This window comes from Schistocerca nitens, chromosome 3 (assembly GCF_023898315.1).
Source record: "Schistocerca nitens isolate TAMUIC-IGC-003100 chromosome 3, iqSchNite1.1, whole genome shotgun sequence".
In the NCBI taxonomy this organism is placed as follows: domain Eukaryota; kingdom Metazoa; phylum Arthropoda; class Insecta; order Orthoptera; family Acrididae; genus Schistocerca; species Schistocerca nitens.
This window is the reverse complement of record NC_064616.1, coordinates 862,292,702-862,319,628: the sequence shown is the minus strand read 5'-3', so window position 1 is coordinate 862,319,628 and position 26,927 is coordinate 862,292,702. Positions and strand designations below refer to the sequence as shown.

The 26,927-nt window shown below is 39.0% G+C and overlaps 1 protein-coding gene across 1 annotated transcript in view; it reads left to right on the top strand.

Annotated features, from left to right (window-relative positions):
• The window catches only part of LOC126248897 (protein zyg-11 homolog B-like), a 228,465-nt gene that overhangs the window by 102,806 nt on the left and 98,732 nt on the right, over positions 1-26,927 (top strand). The window contains exons 4-5 of the mRNA XM_049950367.1: positions 10,104-10,314; positions 18,403-18,577. Of these exons, the coding sequence (XP_049806324.1) occupies positions 10,104-10,314; positions 18,403-18,577 (386 nt within the window). The remainder of the gene's footprint in view (positions 1-10,103; positions 10,315-18,402; positions 18,578-26,927) is intronic.

The window sequence follows — 26,927 nt, the reverse complement described above, 5'->3', positions numbered from 1 at the left end:
GCTACAACTCCAAACGCGCATGGTTCACTGAAATTGACAGAGACATGAAAAATACTTAAATTAGAATATCCGTAATAGATAGCAGAATACTGTTTAGAGAAACAACACAAAAGGCAGGATTTCAGGAAAGGAGGAGGTCTGCAAAAGGAAGTAAGTGTACCCACAAGGAAACAAAACTCTCACAGGCTGAGGGAAGTCTGGGAATTAAACACAAAGAACAAAACCGAAGGGTTATTCAAATAAATAAATAATCACTATGATTATCCATAGCTACCAGTGGTAAAGAACATTGAGAATAAGACATACAGTACTATCTTTGAAGCCATTTAAATGTGGCTATAGGAGCCATGGAATCATCAGAACATTTTTATGAAATATATTTCTGGTACCAATGAGCAATAGTCTCTTGTGTACATGAGTTCACAATCACTGTGGATTTCTCATGGAAAAAGAAAAGCCAACTAGCAATTTGGTACAATGGTTAAAGACACTGGGCTTGTGCTCTTGAGGAAAAGAGTTCAATGCCCATGCAGATGTATATTTTCCATAGTTTCACTAGATCAGTTAAGGTATGTAGGCATTGTTTCTTTGAGAAGGATAAGGTTGATGTCGCGGTAACTATAAATGTTGATACAACAAACACAAATACTATTCTAATGTTGCAAAGTGTGGGTTGTCACAAAGATTGTCAAGCTTGAGAATGTGACATTAAGCTATGTATTTTTTTCCCATTTTCACTGAATTGTCTGTTTAGTTGGTTATGTAATTTATATATGCTGTTTCAATAGAAGGAAGGCTTTCATGACCAGATGACATTGGTGCTGGTAAACCTTTTGGGGCATAAGGTCATGGTCCATGAAACTCTTCTGTTTCTAACGTTTCATTCAGAACTGTGCTGGACATCTTCATAGGCATTGCTCCTCTGTTGAGTCTTGTCGGCAAGACGCAATGGAGGAACGATGTCTCTGAAGATATCCAGGGCAGTTATGGATGAAACGTTAGGAACAGAAGTGTTTCGTCGACCATGACCTTACCCCCAAAAGTTTACCTGCAGCACTACACTGTTTTGATCACTACCTTGTACTCTACATGTGAAAAGAACTTGCATCACAATTTATGTCTGGATTATGTAACCTTATTTCTTGCAGAGAAACAGTTCATTGTGACTTACATTAAATACTTATTTTCTCTCTACCAGATGCAGTCCTATGACACCTGGTTTCTTCTTTGCGAAGTATGTACCTAATTATGCATTTCCTGGTGGACTGTTTTTTATGTTCAGATATCAACCGGAAAGCATAATGACCAATAAATAATGCTAGGATTGTAATTTCTTAAGTAATCTATAATTCAATGAACAAGTATGTTATTAAAATGTGTCATCAGGTTTTTCATGGTTTGACTTTTTAAAATAATGCATTAGAAAGAGCACTTGTTTAAGATTTGATGCATCAATATTGTCTTGATGTTAATGCACTGCCAATCTTTTCTCATTTGCAAACTGAATGCCAACATCAGCCATCTAGAGTGGTTTCCTCACAATTTTATGGTTGCATATTCCATATGAAGCCATCAGCCTTGCCGCAGTGGTAACACTGGTTCTCGTCAGATCACCTAAGTTAAGCGCTGTTGGGCTGGGCTAGCACTTGAACGGGTCACCATCGGGGTATGCCGAGTGATGTGGACAAGTTGGGTGCACTCAGCCCTTGTGAGGCCAGTTGAGGAGATACTTGGTTGAGGAGTTGCGGCACTGGTCATGAAAACTGACAACGGTTAGGAGAGTGGTGTTCTGACCACATGCCCCTCTGTAACAGCATCTGGTGACGCTTAAGAGCTGAAGATGACACAGTGGCCAGTCGCTGGGCCTTCAGGGCCTGTCTGGATGGTGTTTGTTTGTATATTCCGTATGAATGTTAGTTGCATGCACTTGTCGTGCCAGTTTTCCAGCGTTTGAGCTGAATTTTCTCCTAACGTTAAGTACAATTTAATGTTTACTTTCTGGCCCCAATTAAGACCTTTTTTATGGGACCAGAGGTGTGATAATCACGTGGGGAGAGATCAGGACTATTCGATGGGTACTCGAGTGTCTCACACTTGAGTTAGTGTACCTTCTGTGCTACGACATTTGTAATATAGGGATGTGTGTGTGAAGCAGCAGCATTCCTGTAGCAGTTTCCCTGGATATTTCACTGTAACTGCACACCAATTTGGTGCACCATTTCACAACAATGATTTTAGGCAGACATGCTGCCCCATAAACATTCTTCATGCTCCGATAGATGTCTACTGGTGTTTTTCCTCCAGCAGCCAAAAAAAAAAGTAATAGCATCTTGGTCCTGTTCGGGCAGATTTGGTATTTACGTCATCTCTGCATTTACTGCATGCATGTTGGAAAGAGAATGCCACAGTATCCCTCGCCTGCACGTCGTTACCCATATACCGGCATTGGAGTCGTGTTACATTGCAGATATGCTGCAGCAGTGTCGGAATGCTACTAATGATCGAGAAGAAAGGCTGCCAGTCACTGCTGCTCTGCAGCAGTGGTATCCCTTCCACATGGTTGGCCACTAGACAGCCATATTTATACCCTTCTAGGTCAACCAGTCATCATTGAAACAGCTGGATTGTGTTAGGGTGCCCAGACTGTGACAGTCACTGCCACGAAGTCAACACTATACCGATGATGCAATTGCCACCCCTCACCAGACTGTGAGCTGCAGACTGCCACATGACTGCCTAGCCACTTGGCAGCTCTGCCCTCTGCATCTCCATCGGACTGTGTTTCTGGGATCCCGCCACTGCCCTCACACTCTGAAGCAAGAACAAGGATCCTCCCAGCTCCGTGCCGGCAGGGTTTGACTCTGGACCTCACTGCCATTTGCTGCATCATAGGGGCACTCGGTCATCATGTTAAAAGTTGTTGCCTGAATGCAAGGGGAGCTGAGAGATTGACTGCTGCTGCCTATTCTGCATCTGGCATGGTAGCATTCTATGAGTAAGCACGCCATCTTCAATTTGTGTATGTACACTGCAGGGCTGTCCCCCATTTCTGCTGTGTCAACGTGGCGAGAAAATGGGCTGATGCCAGGCCACATGTGGGATAAGGACATGCCCATGATATTTCTCAAGTCTAATGTAATAATAAATAATTGTTATGCTCACCATATGTTGGACTGCAGCCATCCACTACACACTCCTGTCTACCTGCTCCAGCCGTACGAACCCAGGGCACTCCAGGTGGGAGCTGAGTGCCTCCTGAAAAACATGAAGATGGCTCTCACCTCCAAGTAGCAGCCGCTGCACCTCAAACTGCTACATTAGAGAATAGTGTAGGGAGTGCATTATCTTAGCCAAGATAGACACTGAGTCAATACCCTGGTGATTGGAACAGTCAAATGAAGGCAATTGATTGTCGGAAAACAATTGACTCAAGCAGTTGTACTTATACGTATGGGTTGAATTAATCTTTTTTTGTGTGTGAAACGTCTCTGAAAACAACCAATTCAGTCAGTTGTAGCTTTACATATAGTTTGGATTATTATTCGTTCATTTCTTTTGAATGGAAACAGATTACGGGAGCAACCAAATGAAAACAGTCGATTCAGTTTGTTGTAGTTTTGCATATTGGTTGAATTACTAAGTCTTTCTTTCGAAGTAAAACTTGTCTGTTATTTTTCTGTCGATTGGACCATGTGTTAGAGGGCTGTCCAGAGTGGAACCAGTCTTTTCATCATTTAAAACTGATTAAAATATTGCTTTGGATCAAGTTCTTCCAGATGCAGTTAACATGTAACTACTTAAGCTGATGTGTGTCTGATGGTATGAAGTTGAGCATAAAAGTCCCTTACGAGCACATGACAAAGAAAGGGACATTGCTAAATTTTAGCAACTGATTGCATTCCATTTTATTGAGAAGATGTGATATGATGTCCAGCAATTAAAAATCAGCCATTTGTTTATGCGTAAGGTAAATATATTGTGCAGAAAATTGCATTACCAGCTGTGTATAAATCATACTCGCACACACAAATCATGTTACATTTTGCAGCCTTTCAAATGTAGCAGGTATAGAATTTCACGGGCATGAAGGAGTACTAGTCACATTCACACATTAATACTTCAAATTTCATAGTTCAAACTCACTCAAGCCCTTGCTCTAAACTGTCTGCAGTCATGTTCTCACCCCCCTCCCCCCTCTCTGGACCTCTGTGAGAGACAATCTGATCCTCAGTGCATTTGGTTCTGAGTGGGAGTTTTCACTTGTTCCAGCATTGTTAAATTATCATTGCTGCCTGCACTGTGGAGACCCCGGGCTTGGCTGACCATATGGTGGCATGGTTAGGTTGAGGCAGTGGGTTGACATTCAGATGATGCTAAAGGAAACATCATTAATAGTCATACATTTTATTAGTGAAAAACTACAATTCTCATAGCAATGCTTTGCAGTGGAGCACAGCGCCGCTGATGTAACAGGTGGCCAGTGGCTCGCTTGATGACAGCAGTGAGGCAGGAATGCTGATACTCAGAGTCTGAAGCGCACATGCCCTCTCGGCAGGGCAGCACATGCTGGTAGGCACAGAGACTTGCCATGATTCTTGTAGCAGAAGACAGTGCTCAACATTGGGGCCTGCTCTTGGTAGCAGAGATGTGCAGCAGCAGTATGCCCAGCTAATTATAGGTGCTGAAGCTACTGCACTGCCCTGGACTCTTAACTGCTGTCACTCAAGTCAGAAGATTGGCTGCAGCTGGATGAGCCTGGATGTAGCCCACCAGCTAGAAACTGCTAAGTCCACTGTGGTGGACTTAAGACCACTTGCGGGTACGCCATTGGTGGAGGCCAAGTCCTGTGGTGGGTGCCTGCAGAACCATGTCACTCCGGTGCCTGGCATAGTCCTCCCTGTGTAGATGGTGTTACCAGACTGTGATCCCTTTGCATAGAAATGATGGGTTTTTATACAGGGTTGGCATCTGCTTGTTTTGGTGAAGCACCATTTCCAACCATATACATCACAACAAGCCTGTAGCTCGGAGGTGTAATAACTGGCCTGCTGATCCCCTGTCTTTCTGCTTTATCAACGTTATTGAGTCACTGGTACCGAGTTCAAGTGCCCATGTGGAACGTAACTGGTGGTGTTACTGCCACTAATGTAAGGATATTTTGGTCCGCTTCAGGTGTGCCTGCTCCCCTGGACTCTTATTTTACACAACAGCGCCAAAAAATTTCTCTTATATGAATTCTGTTCGTGTCACCTCAGCATTTACCAAAAGAGCATTATGAGTGATGGTGCAAAGTAGCAGGAAGAGAGGGATGGAGCTTTGGTAAATTTAAACAAAAAAAATTAATTATTCATTCATTTAAACATAAACTTATAATGTAGCACCAGTTGTTAACCTTTTAAACCAACCACTGCCATAATTGCAAAAAAGTTGTATTGAAATTAATAAAGAAATAAATTAATTTTGAAAACATGCCTTTGTTTATAAATACACTCTTTATTCACCTCTCCTGGAAATAAGATATGTTATTTGTCTCTTAGAAAGGTTGTGGTACATGTATAACCGAAGAGGCTGATAAAACATGTAAGTGAAATCAATCAAACATGGAGACTGAGTGAAAACATTCATATAAGTGACGTAACAGTCAGAGACTAGTGCACTTGGTTGCCTCACATTGAGTGAAATCACTCAAACTCAGAGAGTGCATGAAAACATTTATATAGATGACATGCCCACAATGACTAGTTTCTTTCAGCTGTTTCATTTGACTGAAAAAAGCAGATTGAATGAAAAAAAAATTATCTGGCCAATTGGATGTTAAACTGGTCTGTTGTTCCATCCCTACAATACCCCCAATACCCCCCACATTAGTACAATTTTGTGTGTTTACTAGCCCTGCAGGTGATGAAGAAATTGAAAGAATATGTAATGAGATAAAAGTGATTGTTATTGGGATGAAAATTTAATTGTGATTCAGGACTGGAATTTGATGGTAGGAAAAGGAAGAGAAGGAAAAATGTACACTCATGCTCATAAATTAAGGATAATTGCAGAATGTGATGCCACACAACGTGGCACTACACAATACTGGCACTAATAGCATAGGCACATAGGGAACACACACGACACAGATTTGTAAGTCCACGGTATTGGTGATAAGTTGAGAAAACCGTCCCAAAACACATGTGCTACAAAACGCCACTGTTTCCTGCCCATTTACCCCAACATCAATACGGGATATGATCACCATGTACACGTACACAGGCCGCACAACCGGTTGGCATACTCTGGATCAGGTGGTCGAGCAGCTGCTGGGGTATAGCCTTCCATTCTTGCACCAGTGCCTGTCGGAGCTCCTGAAGTGTCCTAGGGGTTTGAAGACGTGCAGCGATACATCAACAGAGAGCATCCCAGACATGCTCGATGGGGTTTAGGTCTGGAGAACAGGCAGGCCACTCCATTCGCCTGATATCTTCTGTTTCAAGGTACTCCTCCGCGATGGCAGCTCGGTGGGGCCGTGCGTTGTTATCCATCAGGAGGAAGATGGGACCCACTGCACCCCTGAAAAGGCATACATACTGATGCAAAATGATGTCCCAATCCACCTGACCTGTTACAGTTCCTCTGTCAAAGACATGCAGGGGTGTACGTGCACCAATCATAATCCCACCCCACACCATCAAACCACGACCTCCATATAGGTTCCTTTCAAGGACATTAAGGGGTTGGTTCACGCCAGATGAAAACCCAGTGACAATCATTGTTCAGACTAGACCTGGACTCGTCCATGAACATAACCTGGGACCACTGGTCCAATGACCATGTACTGTGTTCTTGACACCTGGCTTTACGGGCTCTCCTGTGACCAGGAGTCAGTGGAATGCACCTTGCAGGTCTCCGGGTGAATAAACCATGTCTGTTCAGTCGCCTGTAGACTGTGTGTCTGGAGATAACTGTTCCAGTGGCTGTGGTAAGGTCCCAAGAAAGGCTACCTGCAGTACTACATGGCTGCCTGCAGGCACTGATGGTGAGATATCGGTCTTCTTGTGGTGTTGTACACTGTGGATGTCCCGTACTGTAGCACCTGGACACATATACTGTCTGTTGGAATCATTGCCATAATCTTGAGATCACACTTTGTGGCACACTGAGGGCCCGTGCTACAACCTGCTTTGTTTGACCAGCCTCCAGTCGCCACAGTATTCTACCCCTCATAACGTCATCAATATGTGTTCTTTGAGCCATTTGCAACACACAGTCACCATTAGCACATCTGAAAATGTTTGCACTCTTACTCGCTGCACCGTACTCTGATATGCACCAACACACCTCTGCGTATGTGGACTGCTGCCAGCGCCACCATGCGACAACCACAGGTCAGATGCACCACATGGTCTTACCCCGAGGTGATTTAAACCCACAAACTGCCCACCAGAGCGTTGTTTCACCATGTATCACCATTATCCTTAATTTATGAGCATCAGTGTAGTTGGAAAATGTGGACTGGGGGATAGAACTTTGGGAAGAGCACACTTTAATCATTTCAAACAGTTGGTTTAAGAATCATTAAAGGAGTTTGTATCTGGGGACTCTGCAAGGTTTCAGATAAATTATATAATAGTAAGACAGAGATTTCAAACCAGATTTTAAGCTACAGAACATTTCCAGCTGCAGAAGTGGACTCCAACCATAGTTTATTGCTTATGAACTGCAGAATAAATCTGAAGAAACTGCAGAAAGTTGGGAAGGAATTAAGAAGATGGGACCTGGATAAACTGGAAAAACTGTATGTTGTTGAGAATTTCATTGGGAGCATTAGGTAATGATTGACTGAAACAGAGGAAAGTAATACAGTATAAGACAGATGAGTAGCTTTGAGTGATGAAATAATGATAACAACAGAGGATCAAATAGTCAGAAAGACAAGGTCCAGTAGAAATCCTTGGTTAACACAGGAGAAAATACAAAAATGTAGTAAGTTAAGCAACCAAATACAGACATCTAAAAAATGAGATCACGTAAATTTTATGGAACCATTCATTTAATAAGTCATGTTTGCAATATATTGACAATAATTATTAACAGAAGAGTGGTAGAGGCCAAGTTCAGGTGAGTTCAGTTTAGGTTCTGGAGAAATGTAGAAACACATTACACAGCACTAATCTTATGACTTATCTTAGGAAATAGACTGACTTTGACTAGAATACACACTCTGAAATTCTGGAGGTAAGAGGGATAAAATATAGTGATGAAAAGTAATCTACAACTCGTACACAAAATAGACAAGTTACGAGAATCAAAGAACATAAAAGGGGGAGCAGTAGTTACGGAGGGAGGGTGACAGATTTGTAGCCTATCTGCAGTGTAGTTCAGTCTGTACACTGAGCAAGCAGTAAAGGTAATGAAGGAGAAATTTGTAAAGGGAATTAAAGTTCACAAAGAAGAAATAAAAACTATGTGGTTTGCTGATGCCATCGTAATTGTATCAGGAATGCCAAAGGCCTTGAAGGTCAGTTGGATACAGTGGATAAAATCTTTGATGCCAAGGAAATTAGATATGAAAATGAGACACTAAAGTTACTAGATGAATTTTGTTATTTGTGCAACAAAATAACTATGATGGCCAAAAAATGCAGACTGGCAACAGCAAGAAAAGCGTTTTTGAAACAGAGAAATTTGCTAACATTAAACTTCAAGTTTTGGGAAGTCTGTTCTGGAGTCTTGGAGGTGTGGAGTGCTGCCTTATAGGAAGAGAAATGTGAAAGATAAACTTTACAAATGATAAGAGGATAGATGCTTTTGAAAAGCTGATCTACATAAGAATGTTGACAATTTGATGGATAGTTTGGGTAGCTAATGAAGAAATACTGAATCAAGTTGGGGAGAAAATAAATTTATGGCACAACTTGACTAAAAGAAGGGATTGGTTTCTAAGACAAACCTTGAGGCATCAAGGAATCATCAGTTTGGCAATGGAGGGAAGTGTGGGTGAAAAATTGTAGAGGTTTGACTACAATAAGCAGGTTAAAATGGGTATAGACAGCAGTAGTTATGTTGATATGACGAGTCTTGCATGTAAATCACATTAATCTTAATTTTACCTGGGTTACTAATTTTGGTTGTGTAACAATGATCATCAGACCAATTTCAGGTCCACATGAGCAGCCAGTCCACTGAGCCACTGTGTTATTACCAAGTGCTGTTTGTCACTGGGTACAAGTAGGTAATAACACAGTTCATCTACCTATACATTTCCCATACAGAGATCTTGGTCTACTGGTTAACATCACTGCCTCTAGATCATGAGGTCTTGGGTTTGATTCCCAACCAGGTTGGAGATTTTCTTCACTCAGGCAGCTACTGTTTGTATTGTCCTAATTATTTCATCTCACCTTCATCGACGTGCAGTTCTCTGGAGTGGCATCAAATAGAAAGACTTGCACCAGGTAGCCAAACAACAACAGATGGGGTCTTCTGGCCAGTAATGCCATATGATTGTTTCGTCTCATTATAAATTTCAAATGTTCAAATGTGTGTGAAATCTTATGGGACTTAACTGCTAAGGTCATCAGTCCCTAAGCTTACACATTACTTAACCTAAATTATCCTAAGGACAAACACACAGACCCATGCCCGAGGGAGGACTTGAACCTCCGCCGGGACCAGCCCCACAGTCCATGACTGCTCGGCTAATCCCGCGCGGCCATTATAAATTTCCCTAGGTTTGTTACACTGGGAGAAGATATGTTGTTGTCTGCATTATTGTTATATTTTCTTCAGTAAACGTGGTTTCTTCTTCTGTCATAGTTAATAATGCCTTCTTTTGTTATGTTTGTTATATTTAGAGCTTTGAGTTTCATTTTTGTTTTCTATAGAATGTGTTGCATCTCTGCCTGTTGTTTACTGTATTTATAGTTTCATGCTGAAGTGCTGAGTTTTGAAATTCTGTATCTTGTTTGTCATTAACACCTAAATTCCATCCATACTTTTGTTAATGTATATTCGCATTCTACCACTATGTTTCACAGCTCCAAAATGATTTTTGTTGTTTTGTATATATATTCAGTGAATACTCACATTGTAAGTATGACTCACTTTCTTTTCAGATATTGTGTAGTAGTTGCTCTTTCGAAACTTCGCAACCTACGCTGCTTAAATGTTAGCTGGACAGAGTTTAACCGGCATGGGTTGGAAATAGTTACCGAAGACTTGCCATTCCTAGAGAGCTTAGATATTTCTTGCACGAGAGTGGATGATATTGCTCCATTAAAGAAATGCAAAGACAGACTAAAGAGCCTATATATGTATAATTTGAAGGTATGTGTTTATAAAAGTTTGTTAATAATGAAGTAGGATGTGAAAAATGGAATTTTATGTTCTGATAACAGCATTAATTAATAAATTCAATGAGTCAGAAGTAGTATAATCTTGTAAGTGAAATCAAAATAATATCAGATGTCTGAAGCATGAAGGAAACACTAAGTCAAACATTTATTTTTTATATCCCAAAATATCTTCTTAAGCATCTGTTTGGAAAGGAGTGGAAACTGAGTATTACTGATGTGAACATTTGTGGCTAATAGCCCCAAATCATGTCTGTAGTATTCCTCTGTAAAGTGATGGGAACTGTACAGTGATTACTAATGCCAGAACTTCAGTCCATGAAATATACATCAGAATAACACTAAAGATGATTGTGTGTGGGTTGTGAAGAATGTAGATAGAATAATTCACTTTTCTGGTTTTATAATGAATGGTTGTTGACAGTTGCCAGCTCATGTAATCACCTGTGGACTTGAAGAATAAATTTCATGTTTTAAAATTTATGTTGGGCTGCTAAATGTTAATATTAATCAGCCTTATCAGTTGAGAAACAATTGAAAGGGTATATGAACTCCTTAAATGATATATAACTGTCTTGAAACCTAAGAATCTTAGATTATGTCCATTAGGAAAGATATAAAATCAAATGCAAGAAAAAAGATCACATGAATGCTAAATTTCAGGACAAGTAGGAATAAAAAGAAAAAGAACAAGATAGCTTGCAGAAGACAAAATTTGAAAAGATGAAAAACATCATTTTAAAAAGTAAATATAGGGGAATAGATTGAAAATAGATGCATAGATGACACAATAATGATATTAACAGAGAGAACTGAAAAATAGTAGAAAAGAAGCAGTTGGACAACACAAAAACAGACATCAATATAGGAAAATGAAGTAAGATGTAATTAGTGAAAGAAAGGACAAGGTAAGCCACATATATAAAAGAGAGAGGTAAAAGAAATGTAAATAAATTCTAATTAAAGTAAATTGTGGACAGATGGGGACAAGAACTTTCGAGCTACAAAGTTTTAAGGTAAAGGTCTTGGAAGAAAAAAATAAAAGTAATGTGTTTAGTGGCAGTCATAGCATGCTCTACAACAGAGTAATGAATTTTGTCACCACAGCCTCTGTTGTATTTCATTGTACCAGCTTAGAGGCCATAATGAAAGTTAACAAAGGAAACTGTTGACCAGAAAACAGTATCTGTGATAACTGCTGATATATCACACTCTATGCACTTTGCGACAAAGAAGACAGTGCACCATGAAGAAATTACCCAAATGGTGCAGAAATCAGCAGATCTAATGTACATGAACAGATAAACAAATGATTACAACTTCAGAAAAAATTGAATGATTTATTTAGGAGAAAGTACTTATAAATTCAGCAAGTCAATAACACGTTGGTTCACCTCTGGCCCTTATGGAAGCAGTTATTCAGCTTGGCATTGATTGACAGACATATTGGACATCCTCATGATGGATATTGTGCCCCATCCTGTCCAATTGGTACATTAGATTGTCAAAATCCCAAGATGCTTCGAGGCCCCTGCTCATAATTCTCCAAACGTTCTCAGTTGGGGACAGATCTGGCAACTTTGCTTGCCAAGATAGGGTGTGGCAAGCATGAAGACAAGCTGTAGTAACTTTCACCATGTGGGGACGGGCATTATATTGTTGAAATATAAGCTCAGGATGGCTTGCTATGAAGGGCAACAAAACGGGGTGTGGAGTGTTATTGATGTACCACTGTGCTGTAAGAGTGCTGCAGACGAGAATCAAAGGAGTCTTGCTATGAAAAGAAATGGCACCCCAGACCATCTCTCCTGGTTGTCGGGCTGTATGGTGGATGACAGTCACATTGGTATCCCACTGCTGTCTGGCGTGTCTCCAGACACATCTTCAAATTGAGCACCAGTGAATACATGTCCTAAGATGCTCCAGACAGTGGTGGGATCCCAATGTAGCTATCACCCACCATGCAGCCCGACAACCGGGAGTAATGGTCTGGGGTGCCATTTCTTTTCATAGGAGGATCCCTTTGCTTGTTATCTGGGGCATCCTTACAACTTAACAGCACGTCAACAGTATTCTACGCCTTGGTTTGTTACCCATTATGGCAAACCATCTTGGGCTTACATTTCAGCAAGATAATGCCTGCCCACATACGGTGACAGTTTTTACTGCTTGTCTTCGTGCTTGGCAAGTCCTACCTTGGCCAGCAATGTCTACAGATCTCTCCCCAATAGAGAACGTTTGGGGCACTGTGGGCAGGGGCCTCCAACCATCCCGTTCAGATAATTCCTTTGTGGTGCATCATTTTCTTCCTTTCTTTGTTTGTCTCCTCCCCCCACCCCCTTAAGAGTGTTGTGGGAAGAGGGGGAAAAGCTGCTTAATTGGTTCTGTCTCAGTGTTCATAAATTGTACAGTTGATAATAATTAGATGTAGTACAACTTCTCTAGTGGAGAAACAATGTCATAAAAATTGAAACAGTAGATAATTGGGGTTTCTCATTGCGTATGGAATGCAAAATTCCTGTACCCATAACTGTGTGGATTTCAGAAAAAAAATATTGTGCATAATATACATTGTTACTTAGCCGTTAAAGTGCTGGTTCAGCAATGAAATTAACAGAAGGAATCAGCCATGACCACATTAGAAGTAGCACTCTGCCATAATATGTAGCAATTTTGAAAATAATGATTTCGAAATAGGGATTTTAGAACCAAAGTTTTTTTTCATATTTTCTGTCAAATGTGGGTTAGTAGTGAGTTTTAGTGTGAGGCAAATAGATTTTGGTCCTACCAGCTACAAATTGATGGTTCTAAGAGTATGTCAGTTTGAGCTTAACTCTGGCAGCTTACTGTGTGTTGTTTCTGTAACACACCACAAAGTGAAATGGAAACTCTGGCAGCTTACTGTGTGTCATTTCTGTAACACACCACAAAGTGAAATGGAAACTTTGAGCCAGTGGAAGATACTGGAATGACTTTTGATACATGTGCCATAGTCAGACACTTAATTACAGGTGTGGTACCCTGAACTGTGGCTGAGCCAGCCATATTTAAGTATTTCCTAAAACAGTCTTGACTAAAATAGTTCTTTTGAGAAAGTTGAAGCGTACCTCCTCCCTTTATTTTTACACTTCCTGTAGTGGCTATACACTGAGGTGACAAAAGTTATGGGATAGTGACATGCACGTATACAGATGGTGCTAGTATCATGTGCACAAGGTAAAAATGGGCACGCATTGGTGGAGCTGTCCCTTGTACTCTGGTGAGTCATGTGAAAAGGTTTCTGAAGTGATTATGGCCACACTACAGGAATTAACAGACTTTGAACATGGAATGGTAGTTGGAGCTAGATGTATGGAACATTCCATTTTGGAAATCATTAGGGGATTCAATATTCCAAGATTCACAGCGTCAACAGTGTGCTGAGAATACCACATTTCAGGCTTTACCTCTCACCAAGGATAACATAGTGGCCAATGGCCTTCACTTAACAACTGAGAGCAGCAGCATTTACGTAGAGTTGTTAGTGCCAACAGACAAGCAACACTGCATGAAATGACCACAGAAATCAATGTGGGACGTACAACAAACATATCCATTAGGACAGTGAAATTTGGTGGTAATGGGCAATGGTAGCAGAGGACTAATGCGAGTGCAGTTGCTAACAACACATAACATCACCTATAGCACCTCTCCTGGGATTGTGACCATATCGGTTAGACCCTAGACAACTGGAAAATCATTCCTTGGTCAGATGAGTCTCAATTTCAGTTGTTAAGAGCTGTTGGTAAGGTTAAAGTGTGGCACAGACCCTGTGAAGTCATGGACCCAAGTTGTCAACAAGGCAATGTGCAAGTTGGTGGTGGCTTCATAATGGTGTGGGATGTGTTTTTGTGGAATGTACTGTGTACTCTGGTCCAATTAAACCAATTGTTGACTGGAAATGATAATGTTTGGCTACCTGGAAACTATTTGCAGCCCTTCATAGATTTCATGTTCACAAAAAATGATGGAATTGTTATGGATGACAACGTGCCATGTAACTGGGCCACATTTGTTCTTGATTGGTTTGAACATTCTGGACAATTGGAGTGAATGATTTGGCTACCCAGATCGCCTGACCTGAATCCCATTGAACATTTATGAGACATAATTGAGAGATCAGTTTGTGCATAAAATCGTGCACCGGCAACACTTTCGCAGTTATGGACTGCTGTAGAGGCATCATGGCTCAATATTTATGCAGGAGACTTCTAATGACTTGTTGAGTCCATGCCACGTCGAGTTGCCGAACTATGCCAGGCAAAAGGAGGTCTGATATGATGATATGAGGTATACTATGACTATTGTCACCTCACTATAATTGTTTTGCTGAATTCTTCTGTTTGGTGATCCACTTTGTGACCAAAGAATGACTAGGTCAAGTTGGTGAACCATAGTTGTAACTCAAACCTTATTTATTCATGAAGAATGCAGTTACAGTTATCACATATGTAAAAATACATTCTTAGTATAACTGTGTGTCACAATTAGACTCTGATAGAAGAGGGAAGGTTCATTTACATTCTAACCAGGCTGCGACACACACAGAAGTGGTGTGTTTGGCCTCTTACTCTGTGTGCTTTCTGAAAGGCATTGTTGGCACCAATGATAAAGTTTAAATTATGGGATGTGTTGCATTTGTACCCTGTACAATAACAATTATATGTAAGGGTACTGTAACCTTATAAAGACTGTAGCCAGTATCCACAGTAATTTTCAGATAAGCTGTGCAGAAAAATCTTGAAAGACATCATGTTTACAGCAGTGACTGTTAAACTTTTTATTTTCACTATTGCAATTTCGGCCTTAGGCAGCTAAAATACAAATTGTTTATAAAATATTTCACAAAAATTGTTGTGTATTTTGACATTTGGCTGATTACACAAAATGAAAAATGCAGCTGTGTAACATGTTTCCTTTCATGTTTTGGCTTTAAGCCATGTCTACTTCATACAAGCTGACACATTTATTGTCGTCGTCATTTGCTGTTATATACATTCGTAATCAGCACACATGTCCATATATCGTAAAACAGCACAGTATGTACATACATGTGTTTGTTCCATCATCACAAGTAACTTTTGCACTAAACCACAGCAGCGAACTACTGTTTATAGGCTACTGGTAGCCGTTTCGGCACGTAAACAGATTACAGATATTGTGTCTGTTCTGAGTACAGCACCATTGCAGTCCAGTGACTGTACTAGCAGGCATGGAGTTATGCACTCGTTTTACAATTATGGGACATACTACAATTTCTTACAAAACCTACTCTTAATGTTAGATGGGTGTAGGAACAGGACATAATTTATTTTGTCATAGGTTTTTTAAAAACTTCGTGGTTAAAATACATGAAGGTTTTACACCGTTTAATTAAAACACATTTGGTGTGTCACTCTGCCAACTTTAGACATATTTTAAGCACACAGATTGATCATCGACATATAGGCATAAATTCAGGTACATATAAGATGTAGTATTATAGGCAATCGTCGTTGCATAACTAAATTAATCATACAAGTACTGCACATTGTCGTTTTGACGAGATTTCGTCGTTTTATGATATTCAGAATATAATGTTTTTATTACGTTAGCCTAAGTAGTGAATATTGGCTGTGTTCATCTATAGAATAGTGTTTTTTTGCATTTAGAGTTGGGGGGCGCATAAAATTGGGAACTTAGTGCCATATATCTACAGATATCAATAGTGTTTGATGATTACGTACCTTCTTAATACTGCCTCCGCCCCCCCCCCCCTTTCTCGAGCTACTATTTGTGGGTACATCGTAAGATCGAGTAAAAATTATCTAGGTATCGTTTATTTCTCAATTTGTCACCTCTATGTTTAGCAAACACTTAAGTGAAAATAAACACACTGTTACTAACATAGATTCAGCCCTGACAGTACTACATGCTGTACCCAGAGGAAGAGTCATGAGCATCCTTAAAGACATGGAAATATACAATCACTTCAAAAATGATCCTGATAACCTTTTAAATGACCAAACCGAATTGAGAAATAAACAATACCTAGATAATTTTTACTCGACCTTATGATGTACCCCCATATAGTAGCCCAGGTAAAAAAAGGGGGGGGGGAGGCAGTATTTAGGAGGTACGTAATCATCAAACACTATTGATATCTGTAGACATATCTTTGTCTACATACAGCATATATAACCTTACATTGAAAACACATGTAGCTAAATATGAAAATTTTCAAGATTGTTTAGTGTCTTTCAGCACAGGGATTCAGTCCTTTCTCAGGTCCATCATTTGATTATTTATTTACACTTTCCACGATACTGCAAGGGATATTGTTTGGCAGGAGGACAGGAACAGCATGTACTGAGCCTTGGGAGGCCAATTAAGCAGCTGTTTGAAAGAGAAACAGTGGCTCCAAGGTCAGGAAATCTTACCACAGCTAGGTGAGCAGTGCGTTGACCCCATGCTCATACATACTGCATCCATATTATGCCATATGGCAAAGGATGACACATTGACTGGTTAGCACTGCATGATCCTCTGCACCTGATTACGGAGTGATTGACTTTTATTCTCCTTAAAGTGCAGCTGTTTCAGTCATGAACTTCTTAAAAAATTAATTCCATTTTCCTTAGAAAATTTGCACAATTTATATCATAATTATGTGGAAAAAGTCAGTTTACACACTGTGTAGATGATTTATTTGTATGTGTTGCTACATGCTAGCTGTTTACCAGTTGCTAAATACCATAATCACATTAAATTTGATAGCAAAATTTAATATGCTGTACTGTGGCACTATAGTCATGTTATTAGTGAAACAAATGTAACAGCTGATGTGAACACATTTGGCAGCAACACTATACATTCTACTAGTTTTTAATTATATGCCTCTCCTCCTTGATGTTGATCTGTCGCCCGCAGTACCTGGGCACGAATATGTAGGCGAGATAGAGAGTGAAATATGTGGCATACACAGTTTCACATATTTATATTAAAAAATGCCTTATCACTTCAGGTTTCTGATTCCTTGCTAAACACTGTGGATCGTCCCTGGCTGCCAGGAGCTCTGACGCTTGTTTTGCAAAGAGAAGCTTATGTAGTAAAGTGCTATGTTTTTAAATTCATTCTTTAGCATGAGGACCAACCGTACTTTATTTTAAAAGTGATTATAAAGAAGTTCATTCGTTCAAGAATTTTATCAGATTGACTGATTGATTCTGGACTGTTGCATGCATTTTATAAACAAATGTTATGAAGAGAAGTTTAACATCGGGAGTCTTTTAACCATACTATGTACTAATATGGTGTAGGGGTACTTCCATATTATGAGGAATGACATTGTAATCACGTGGGACAGCTGTGATGGCTATACTTACTTTTGTTTTTGATAGGTTCCGCCTTAAGCGAACACAATTGTTTTCTTCTTCTGTACTCAGACTTGTGTCACTGAAGTTACAGCATCTTCAGTTGGTTTTTTTATTTGCTTTCTGCCACTTCCACTCTTGGTGCAGTAACTTCAGCACATCTTGTCTGAGTAAAAAAGAAGAAAAACTTGTGTTTTCTCAAGGCAGAACCTATCCAGCAACAAATTTGTTTTCGAGCAAATATGGACACAAAAGTGAGCATCATCCTAATGGGTATACTTGTTAATAAATATTTGGTTCATGAAGTAATCTGGTTGACATGCATAGATGAGCAATTTCCTACGGGTCATGTAAGAAGGTAAGTGTGATTGTGCCATGAACAAATTTTTTTAACAATTTCTTCCAGTGCTATGTGCCTTTTTGTTGTGGTGTCAAATATTGTAGTTGTCATGATTTGGGACTAGTGTTGAAGAGAAATTAAATTTGAATTTATGTTTGACACCTCGATTTAAGTTGACTGGCGTATTTGATCCCCTATGGCAAGTTCTTTGATTCTCTCGGCATTGTTGTGCCTGTAGGCCTCTTCCAAAAGAACCAGTCATTTGCTCCTCTAGAATAAGCAGAGTACAATACAGCTATTAGAAAATTATTTCATTAATTTTTTTTTTCAGTTGATGACAAATGATGTACCTGTTTTATTCGAGTTACAAGAATTAAGGGTTTTGGATTTCTCAGAGGAAAAGGAAAATCATGGATTTGAACTTTTTCCAGCACTGCAAGAGAAAGCCACTGTGCTACTTAAAGGTGTTGATAAAATGCCTCATTTAACTTACCTTGATATATCTGGTAAGTTCTAAGAAAATAATTTCTGGTTGGGTATTAAATTCAATTAAACTAATTTCAGATTACTGCCTCTTCACATACCTAGAATGTTGCTAGGATTATTAGTTCACTTCATACCAACATCAGTATGTGTTAGGATTATTGTTTCCCAGAAGTTAATTTTTGCTACAACTGCAGAGAAATCAGTATTTTTTGTTTTATCTGTTTGTAGTGTCACATATTCATAATTTTATGAAATTAGATCTCGTGGCATACATGAAGGTTTTCCTTTCTGTCCCAAATATGATAAACAGCATCAGGGATTATTCTGAAATTCCAACAAGCTTAAAGTGATTTGCATTTTTGTAAGATGCTTGTGAGTGAGTAGCATGAACCATTTTGCAGCTGACAGTAATTACTGTAAAGTTACTTATCAGTGAATTCAAACACAGGAAAGTCCAGGCTGGAATATCAACAATTATGAAAAGGGTAGAGTGCAACTCACAGTAAAGATGACACATTGAGGTGCAGACAGGAACAACAAAAAGAAGACTGTTACACACTAAGCTTTCAGCCAAAGCCTTCTTCAAGAAAGGAGGAAAAACACACACACATCCACACAAGCAGGCACCTCTCATGCAGGCATGGCCACTGCCTGTGGCTGCTGTAGCCAGATTTCTGCATTGCAAATTTACTTCTGACAGCCATTTATGGAGATAGAGTGGTGTATTTAGAATGAATTCAATTAGTCCGCAAATAGCAAACTAGGCTGGTGAAATCAAGTCTGGTAAATTTGTTAGCTAAAAAAATCAAAGATAGAAACTACGGTAGTTGTGTCATTTGATTGTGAAGGCATTATTAATTGATAACCAATGGCTGAAGGGGCAATAAGAAATTCACAAGCAAACTAGTCCACTGCTTAAAAGAAATATGTTGATTACACTAGATATGTTTGAAAGTACAAAATGAATTTCTTTCCGTCACATGCTAATGGTGATGGAGAAATTACTGCATAACACATTGTAATCGCAGACATCTACCTCCAGACTGGCAAATATAGCACCAACATAGTTATTTCTTTTCTTCCAAAGTCCATAGCTGCTGTTAAAGGCATAATGTTTCTAAAATTAAATATACCATAACCAACACCTTATGCTCAATTTCAAAAGAAAACGTTAGAAGACCATTTTAGAGGCACTTCAAAAGAACCTTCGAAAGGTAAAGGAATGTGTAGGAGAAAATATTTAGAGAAATATCTGAGTGTATTGTGTATTAAGAGGTAGCCATTTCTAGATTTGATCTATTTCATTGTAACTCAGCAGAACCACATGCTATATATGTTATAATTTTTCATGTCAGTTTTGGAATTGTCTTCTGTTTTCTCAAAAGCATATGTTGTGTTGAGACAGACACAGTAGTCTTAAAGGTTTATACATTAACTTTTCATCTGATGAAAAACTCAATATAAAGCATTTAAAATACAACTGTAAAGGTTTTGTGGTTATGCTAAGTGCAAATGTGATTGATTGAAAGGATGTAGTCAGTTTCTGGTATAATCCTCCCACATTTACAGTGTTTGCTTGCCATTTTTCTTGTTAGAGGCATTAGGATTACACATGGGAAATAATTAGTTTTTGTGAGCTACTTCTCGTAGCCTCGTATGTGTACTTTAATTCTTGTAAGAAGCCCATTTTTGGTGACAAACTTAATTGTCACCAAGTGCAAGGACAGGTATAAATACAGAGCGGAAAGCACATTTTTTGAGTAAATTAGGATTATGTGTGTGCCAATGAAAGAATACAGTATACCCAATCTACAATCATCTTTCTAGTCTTAAGTGAACTTGAATATCAATTAGCTTGCACACAATGATTTTTGTCAGTGCGTTCCAACTCATATTGACTTCTGGTTGGAACTAGTGTCCCCATGCTGTTACTACACACTGTAGAAATACACATGCACATGATTTATTTATTTACACTTTGTTGTATGAAAACCAGCCCTCTTTTGTGTCTAATAAAGGAGGTCAATGAATACATTCATTACACTGAATATCCTGTATACAATATATTTATTATTCTTAACTCTTATAATGTAACACTAAAGATAACATTTTTGTACAATATAAGTTAACAGAAACCTGATATGTAGTTCCATAGATGCCCTTTACTACGTGGATATCTTGTGTCTAGAGTGTTGCCTGTTTCAAGTGGAAGCATCCCCTAAATCTATATTTTCCACAGCTGTGCTGCATATATTATTCTAATGTGAAGAGACATTCATTTAGTGGATACCTCGGCATATTTAAAGCTTTTATAATGCTGTGTGGGCTCTTTGCATACTACTGATCAATGTTGATTTTTAATTGTGTTACAAATAACCTTCCACCTATTGTTGACTTGGCAAAGGCATGAATCAGTACAACTCCATTGCTGGCTACACATACTGTCATATTAAATAAGTTCAACTAAATTACTTTCACATATCCTACTTATGTCAAGATAGTTCGTGCAATACACATAACACTTTGTTTATCATACATTGTTTGTGTGTTACTTGTTATACTTCTACTGATCACCTTTCATGTGATGCTGAGCTGTCTAAGCTCACAACTGCATTGTAACTACCTGTTGTTGATTCATTAACTACTTCTTTCATGCACACATCCTCAACAGTGTCATTTGCATGTCACACTACAGCCCTCACTGGTGGACATGTTCCACCACTGATGTCTTGACTTTCAATTGCCACTTATACTGCTCATAGGACCAATTGTATAAAGCATTTGACTATAGATTAACACTGCAAATGACCTCAGGTCAAGCTTAACTCAGAAATCTGCATTGTATACACATTAATCCCAGATTATATCGTGGTGAAGTAGGATCAACTTTTACTGGCGAAAATTCACAGATCAATGTCAGGTTCAAGTGTAATCATCAGTTTACAATGGAGTGACTCTACTAAACAGCACCTCTGTTTTCTGCAAATACAAATTGAAATAACAAAGAAATTGTTATTAACACGCAGATATGTAACTACACCACTTCCAAACTGCTGAAGCTCGAATATTTTTATTTTTATTTGTTTTTTTCCCTTTCATATAAGGTTAGGTTTAGTGACTTACCAGCTATGTATATAATGAGTGCAGATAATAATTTATCATATAACAATTCATGGAGACATCTCGCAATTTATGTGATTAATTTCAAGTCATTTTATAGACACCCAACAGCAGTATAAGAAAGGAAAATTCAAAAGATTTGCCGTGTACTATTACGTATGTTTGTAATGACAACAGCCAATATTGATAGAATGTCTAAATAAATGTGACCTCTTGGCTCTGTTAGCAGTAACTATACAACACATATTAATTTTTGAACTATTGAACACATGACTAAACTGCTGTGACAGCTGCATGAGCATTGATGAATCAAGAAGAAATAAGCAAATTACATAAGTTGTTTAGCAAGTTGTTGCATATCAGGCATCATCCATACAGCTGTTTTGGTAGCTCAGGGCTAGCGTTTTGGTTTCTTGTAGTAAGGAACTCGGGTTCAAATGCAGCTCAATAATAGAATTTTTTTCCATTTGATACTACTTTCTCTGCTGTATTGGCCATAATGATAATTCTGAAACATCATAACTCTTTCCATTTTCCGAACATTCTGGGGCACTGTGGTGGGCAGCATTCTATGTGCAAGAAACTTACATGATGTGAATTATGGTACATTGTTTCCTTTCATTTACTTTGCAGACATCTGAGTATTCCTATGTGTTTGCTGAGGACGACAAGAGGCAAACTCAGTCTCAAAATAAAGTGATAAATCATTTAAACATGACTGTGCAGCTGTTAGAACTAAGGTTGAGGGAGTATGAATCTGCTGAAACCACAAAAAGAAACCAGCCACTGACTACAATCTGCATGCTACATTTAACATTAAGATTTTGTGCTGCAGTAACCTTTCGGGTGATGGTTGGTGATTTGTTCCAACAGATGTAGCAACACTTCATAGAGTTGTCCTCAAGGTATTGGTCTGTATTGTGTGACTGAAGAAACAATTCATCAAAACACCTATAGAAGAAAATAACATGACGAAAATGTAGCATGCTTTTTATCAAATATCATGTTTTCCTAGTATTTTAGGCTCTGTGTAATGTACCCTTATCCCAGTTGTAGCTCCTGATGGCAAAAGTGCAGAGATATTTAGGCATTACCACTGATGGTTTTCATTAAACATACAAGCAATCTCAGACGCTAAGCTTAATCAAAGCATATTAAAATGTATAAAAGCATTGCACATAACTTCAGGATGAAAATCTTTCTACAAAGAAAGTCCAGAGCCAACAGAAAGTGAAACTAAGAGGAGTTACAATGCAGTGAGTGCAGAATTTATTAGAAATGTATTTAAAAAAAAGTTTTGCCTTTTCCTTGTTGTTGTAGAATGAAGGCTTTCACAACCGGGTGACATGGCTGTTGATATACTTTCCGGGATGTGAGGTCATGGTCCAAGAACTTTTCTGCTCCTTACGTTTCGTCCAGGACTGCGCTGGACTTCCTCAGAGGTGCTGCTCCGCTGAGCCTTGCCGACTGACTGGTCGGGTGTGTGAGAGCGACTTATATATTGTGAGAAAGGGGGGCGTGGTTCAGGTGACACGTGATGAGCAGTGATAATCCATAGCAAAGATAAGGTTGACTATTGATTACCACCTTGTCAAAGATAAAAATTGTTAGCAATTTTGTAGAGCCACTGTCCATATATCGCTAAGTTTCATAGCCTCCTCTTTCCTATTAAAATTATCGTGATGTTTATAAATTTCAATAGCTTCTCTATATAGCCGTGGATAGTAATTTAACGTTGTAGATAAAACTTCGGTATCGGAAAACTTCACTTGGTGGTTGCCTGGTTGAAGAGCATGTTCCGCTACAGCTGATTTTTCTATTTTTCCAAGTCGACAAAGACTTTTATGCTCCTTCAGTCGTGTGTTTATGCTTCTTTTGGTAGTACCAATATAAACTTTACCACAGGTACATGGAATTTTATACACACCACATGTCGACAGGGGAGGGCGTTTATCCTTCACAGATCGTAGTACTTGACTTATTTTCTTTGTTGGTTTAAAGACCGGTTTTATGTCATGTTTTCGTAAAATCTTAAAAAAAATGAAAGAGCATAAAAGTCTTTGTCGACTTGGAAAAATAGAAAAATCAGCTGTAGCGGAACATGCTCTTCAACCAGGCAACCACCAAGTGAAGTTTTTGGATACCGAAGTTTTATCTACAGTGTTAAATTACTATCCACGGCTATATAGAGAAGCTATTGAAATTTATAAACATCACGATAATTTTAATAGGAAAGAGGAGGTTATGAAACTTAGCGATATATGGACAGTGGCTCTACAAAATTGCTAACAATTTTTATCTTTGACAAGGTGGTAATCGATAGTCAACCTTATCTTTGCTATGGATTATCACTGCTCATCACGTGTCACCTGAACCATGCCCCCCTTTCTCACAATATATAAGTCGCTCTCAGACACCCGACCAGTCAGTCGGCAAGGCTCAGCGGAGCAGCACCTCTGAGGAAGTCCAGCGCAGTCCTGGACGAAACGTAAGGAGCAGAAAAGTTCTTGGACCACGACCTTTTCCTTGTTGGTCATAGTAACTGACATTTCGTTAACACTTTATTTTTAGAAAGGTGTGAAGCTACTCTTCAATACATTACTTCTTCAAGAATTTTGGAGTAGGCAGTCAGAAGAGAGATTGGGCGGTAGTTGTTGACATCAAACGTGTCCCCTTTTTTATGCAGTGGTTTAACAATGGCATACTTCAGTCTATCTGGGAAAATACCCTGCTTCAGTGAGCTATTACATATGTGGCTAAGAATCCCACTTATTTCTTGGGAACAAGCTTTTATTATCCTGCTGGAAATGCCATCAATTCCATGTGAGCTTTTATTCTTGAGAGAGTTTATTATCTTTCTAATTTCAGAAGGAGGGGTGGGTGGAATTTCATTTGTATCAAATGGTGTGGGTAAGGCATCTTCCATTAACTGCCTTGCTTCTTCTAATGGACATTTAGATCCTATTTTCTCTACAACATTTAAAAAATGATTATTCAAAATGTTTTCGACTTCCGGCTTCTTGTTTTTCAAGTTTCCATTCGCTTTGACGGTAATGCCATCATCCTGTACACTTGGTTGCCCTGTCTCCCTTGTAATAACATTCCGATTTGTTTTGATTTTGTTATCAGAGGTATTAATCTCAGACATGATGCACAGGCTTCTGGACTTTTTAATCAACTTTCTTAATGTAGCACAGTAGTTTTTATAATATTTGGCTGTTTCTGGGTCATTACTCTTTCTTGTTGTTATATACAGTTCCCTTTTGTGGTTACAAGATATTTTTATTCCTTTAGTAAGCCAAGGTTTTTGCATGGTTTCTTATAATTAGATTTAACTACTTTCTTGGGGAACACTTTTCAAATTCTCTTACAAGTGTATCATGAAATAAGTTATATTTTAAATTAGCATTTTCTCTGCAATTTCTAATTGTTGAGTCATTAATTGAATGCTCAACTTTGGAGGGTAGTTTTGAATTACTGAATGGAGCTACATCATATACTCTAACTAGCTGAGCGCCATGATCAGAAAGGCCATTCTCAACAGGACAAGAATTTATGTTTTTAAACTTATCTTTGTCTATAAAAGTGTTATCTATCAATGTGCTGCTGTCATTTACTACCCGAGTAGGAAAATTAATGACAGATGTCAAATTGAAAGAACCGAGCAAGACTTCCAGGTCATTCTTCCTATTACACTCTTTCAGTGAATCAACATTGAAGTCCCCACAAATAATAATTTGCTTTCCCCTATCTGACAGATAGCACAACAAGGCATCCAAGTTTTCCAGGAATAAATGAAAGTTTCCTGAAGGGGACCTATATACTGTTACAATTATAAAAGAGCCCTCCTTCAGTTTAAATTGACAGGCACATGCTTCTATATGTTGCTCTAGACAAAACTTTTTTGTATCTAAGCTTTTTACACAGTGATAACTTTTGACATGTATGGCAACTCCTCCTCTCACCTGATTCTCTCTACTAATATGGGCAGCTAGTTTATAACCACTGATATTTACCTTTTCCATATCAGACACAATGTGATGCTCAGACAGGCATAGTATGTTTATTACGTTATCCAATTCAATGTCATCTAAACAAACCAAGAGCTCATCTACTTTATTCTTCAATCCCGGAATATTTTAGTGAAAAATGGTAACATTATTTTTTACTTTACTTTTGTGAGAATCTACTTTTTTCTTTAATCCACCAATATTTTGGTTAAATATGGTAACATTATTATTTACTTTCCTGTTGTGAGAATTTTGTGAGTTTTGGACCTCTTTAGCACCTGCCTGCCTGAACTTCTCATTGGACACTGATATTAGTCTAAAAAAGAGGTACATCCATGAGTACTAGTGTCCCCCCTTATGAATTTCACTAACAACCCTGCCAGTTTACCCTTCCCTTTCCTATTGAGGTGTAGGCCATCTCTTGTGAAATCCCCCCTATCAATAGCCTCGACAGGAACCAATCCAATGTCTGACAGAGTGGCCACCCTAAGCGACTGATCCAACTCCGTATTTACCCTCCTGATAGAGCGATTCAACTGGGGCTGATCATGCCGCACGAAAGCAGGCACCAGTCCAACATTGGTATGGCTCATTGCAGAGGCTATTTTCACCAGGTCACACTCAATACTGTAGCCCTGATCCCTATCAATACTGTTTCCACTCCACCCACTATCATCACATGATTCTGCTTTGTGAAACCCTTGCACAAGGAACCTATATCCTCTACCACCTGGCTAAGACATGCACTTGGCTTGAAAAAGTTTGTGACTTGGTACCTGTCACCTAATTTTTCCTGCAAAATCTGGCCCACATCTATTCCTTGGCTGCTACCTAGCAACAGAACTTTCCTCTTACTATCTACTTTTTTTTTGAAACAGTTGGTTTCCTAGTGAGATTTTGTTGCACCTTAACTACATCTACTTCTACTGGAGCCTCTTCCTTACTTAACTGTGGTAGCAATGCAAATCTATTGGTTGTGCCAACTGGGAAACTGTCAGACACTGTCCTCTTTCAGTGGCCCCTGTTCCCAGCTACCACTTCCCACCGCTGTTTACCCTCCTCCCCCCTTAACCTCTTCAGTTCCTCCCTCGCTCTGTCCAAATCAGCCTGAAGGTCTCTAATTTTCTCCTCCTGTTCAGCTATAATCCTGTCTCTTGAGCAAACCCTGCAAAAGAATGGAAGAGTCTCGTTTGCTTCCTCAATTCCCATGCCGCTACAATTTCCCCAATGAAACCGCCTG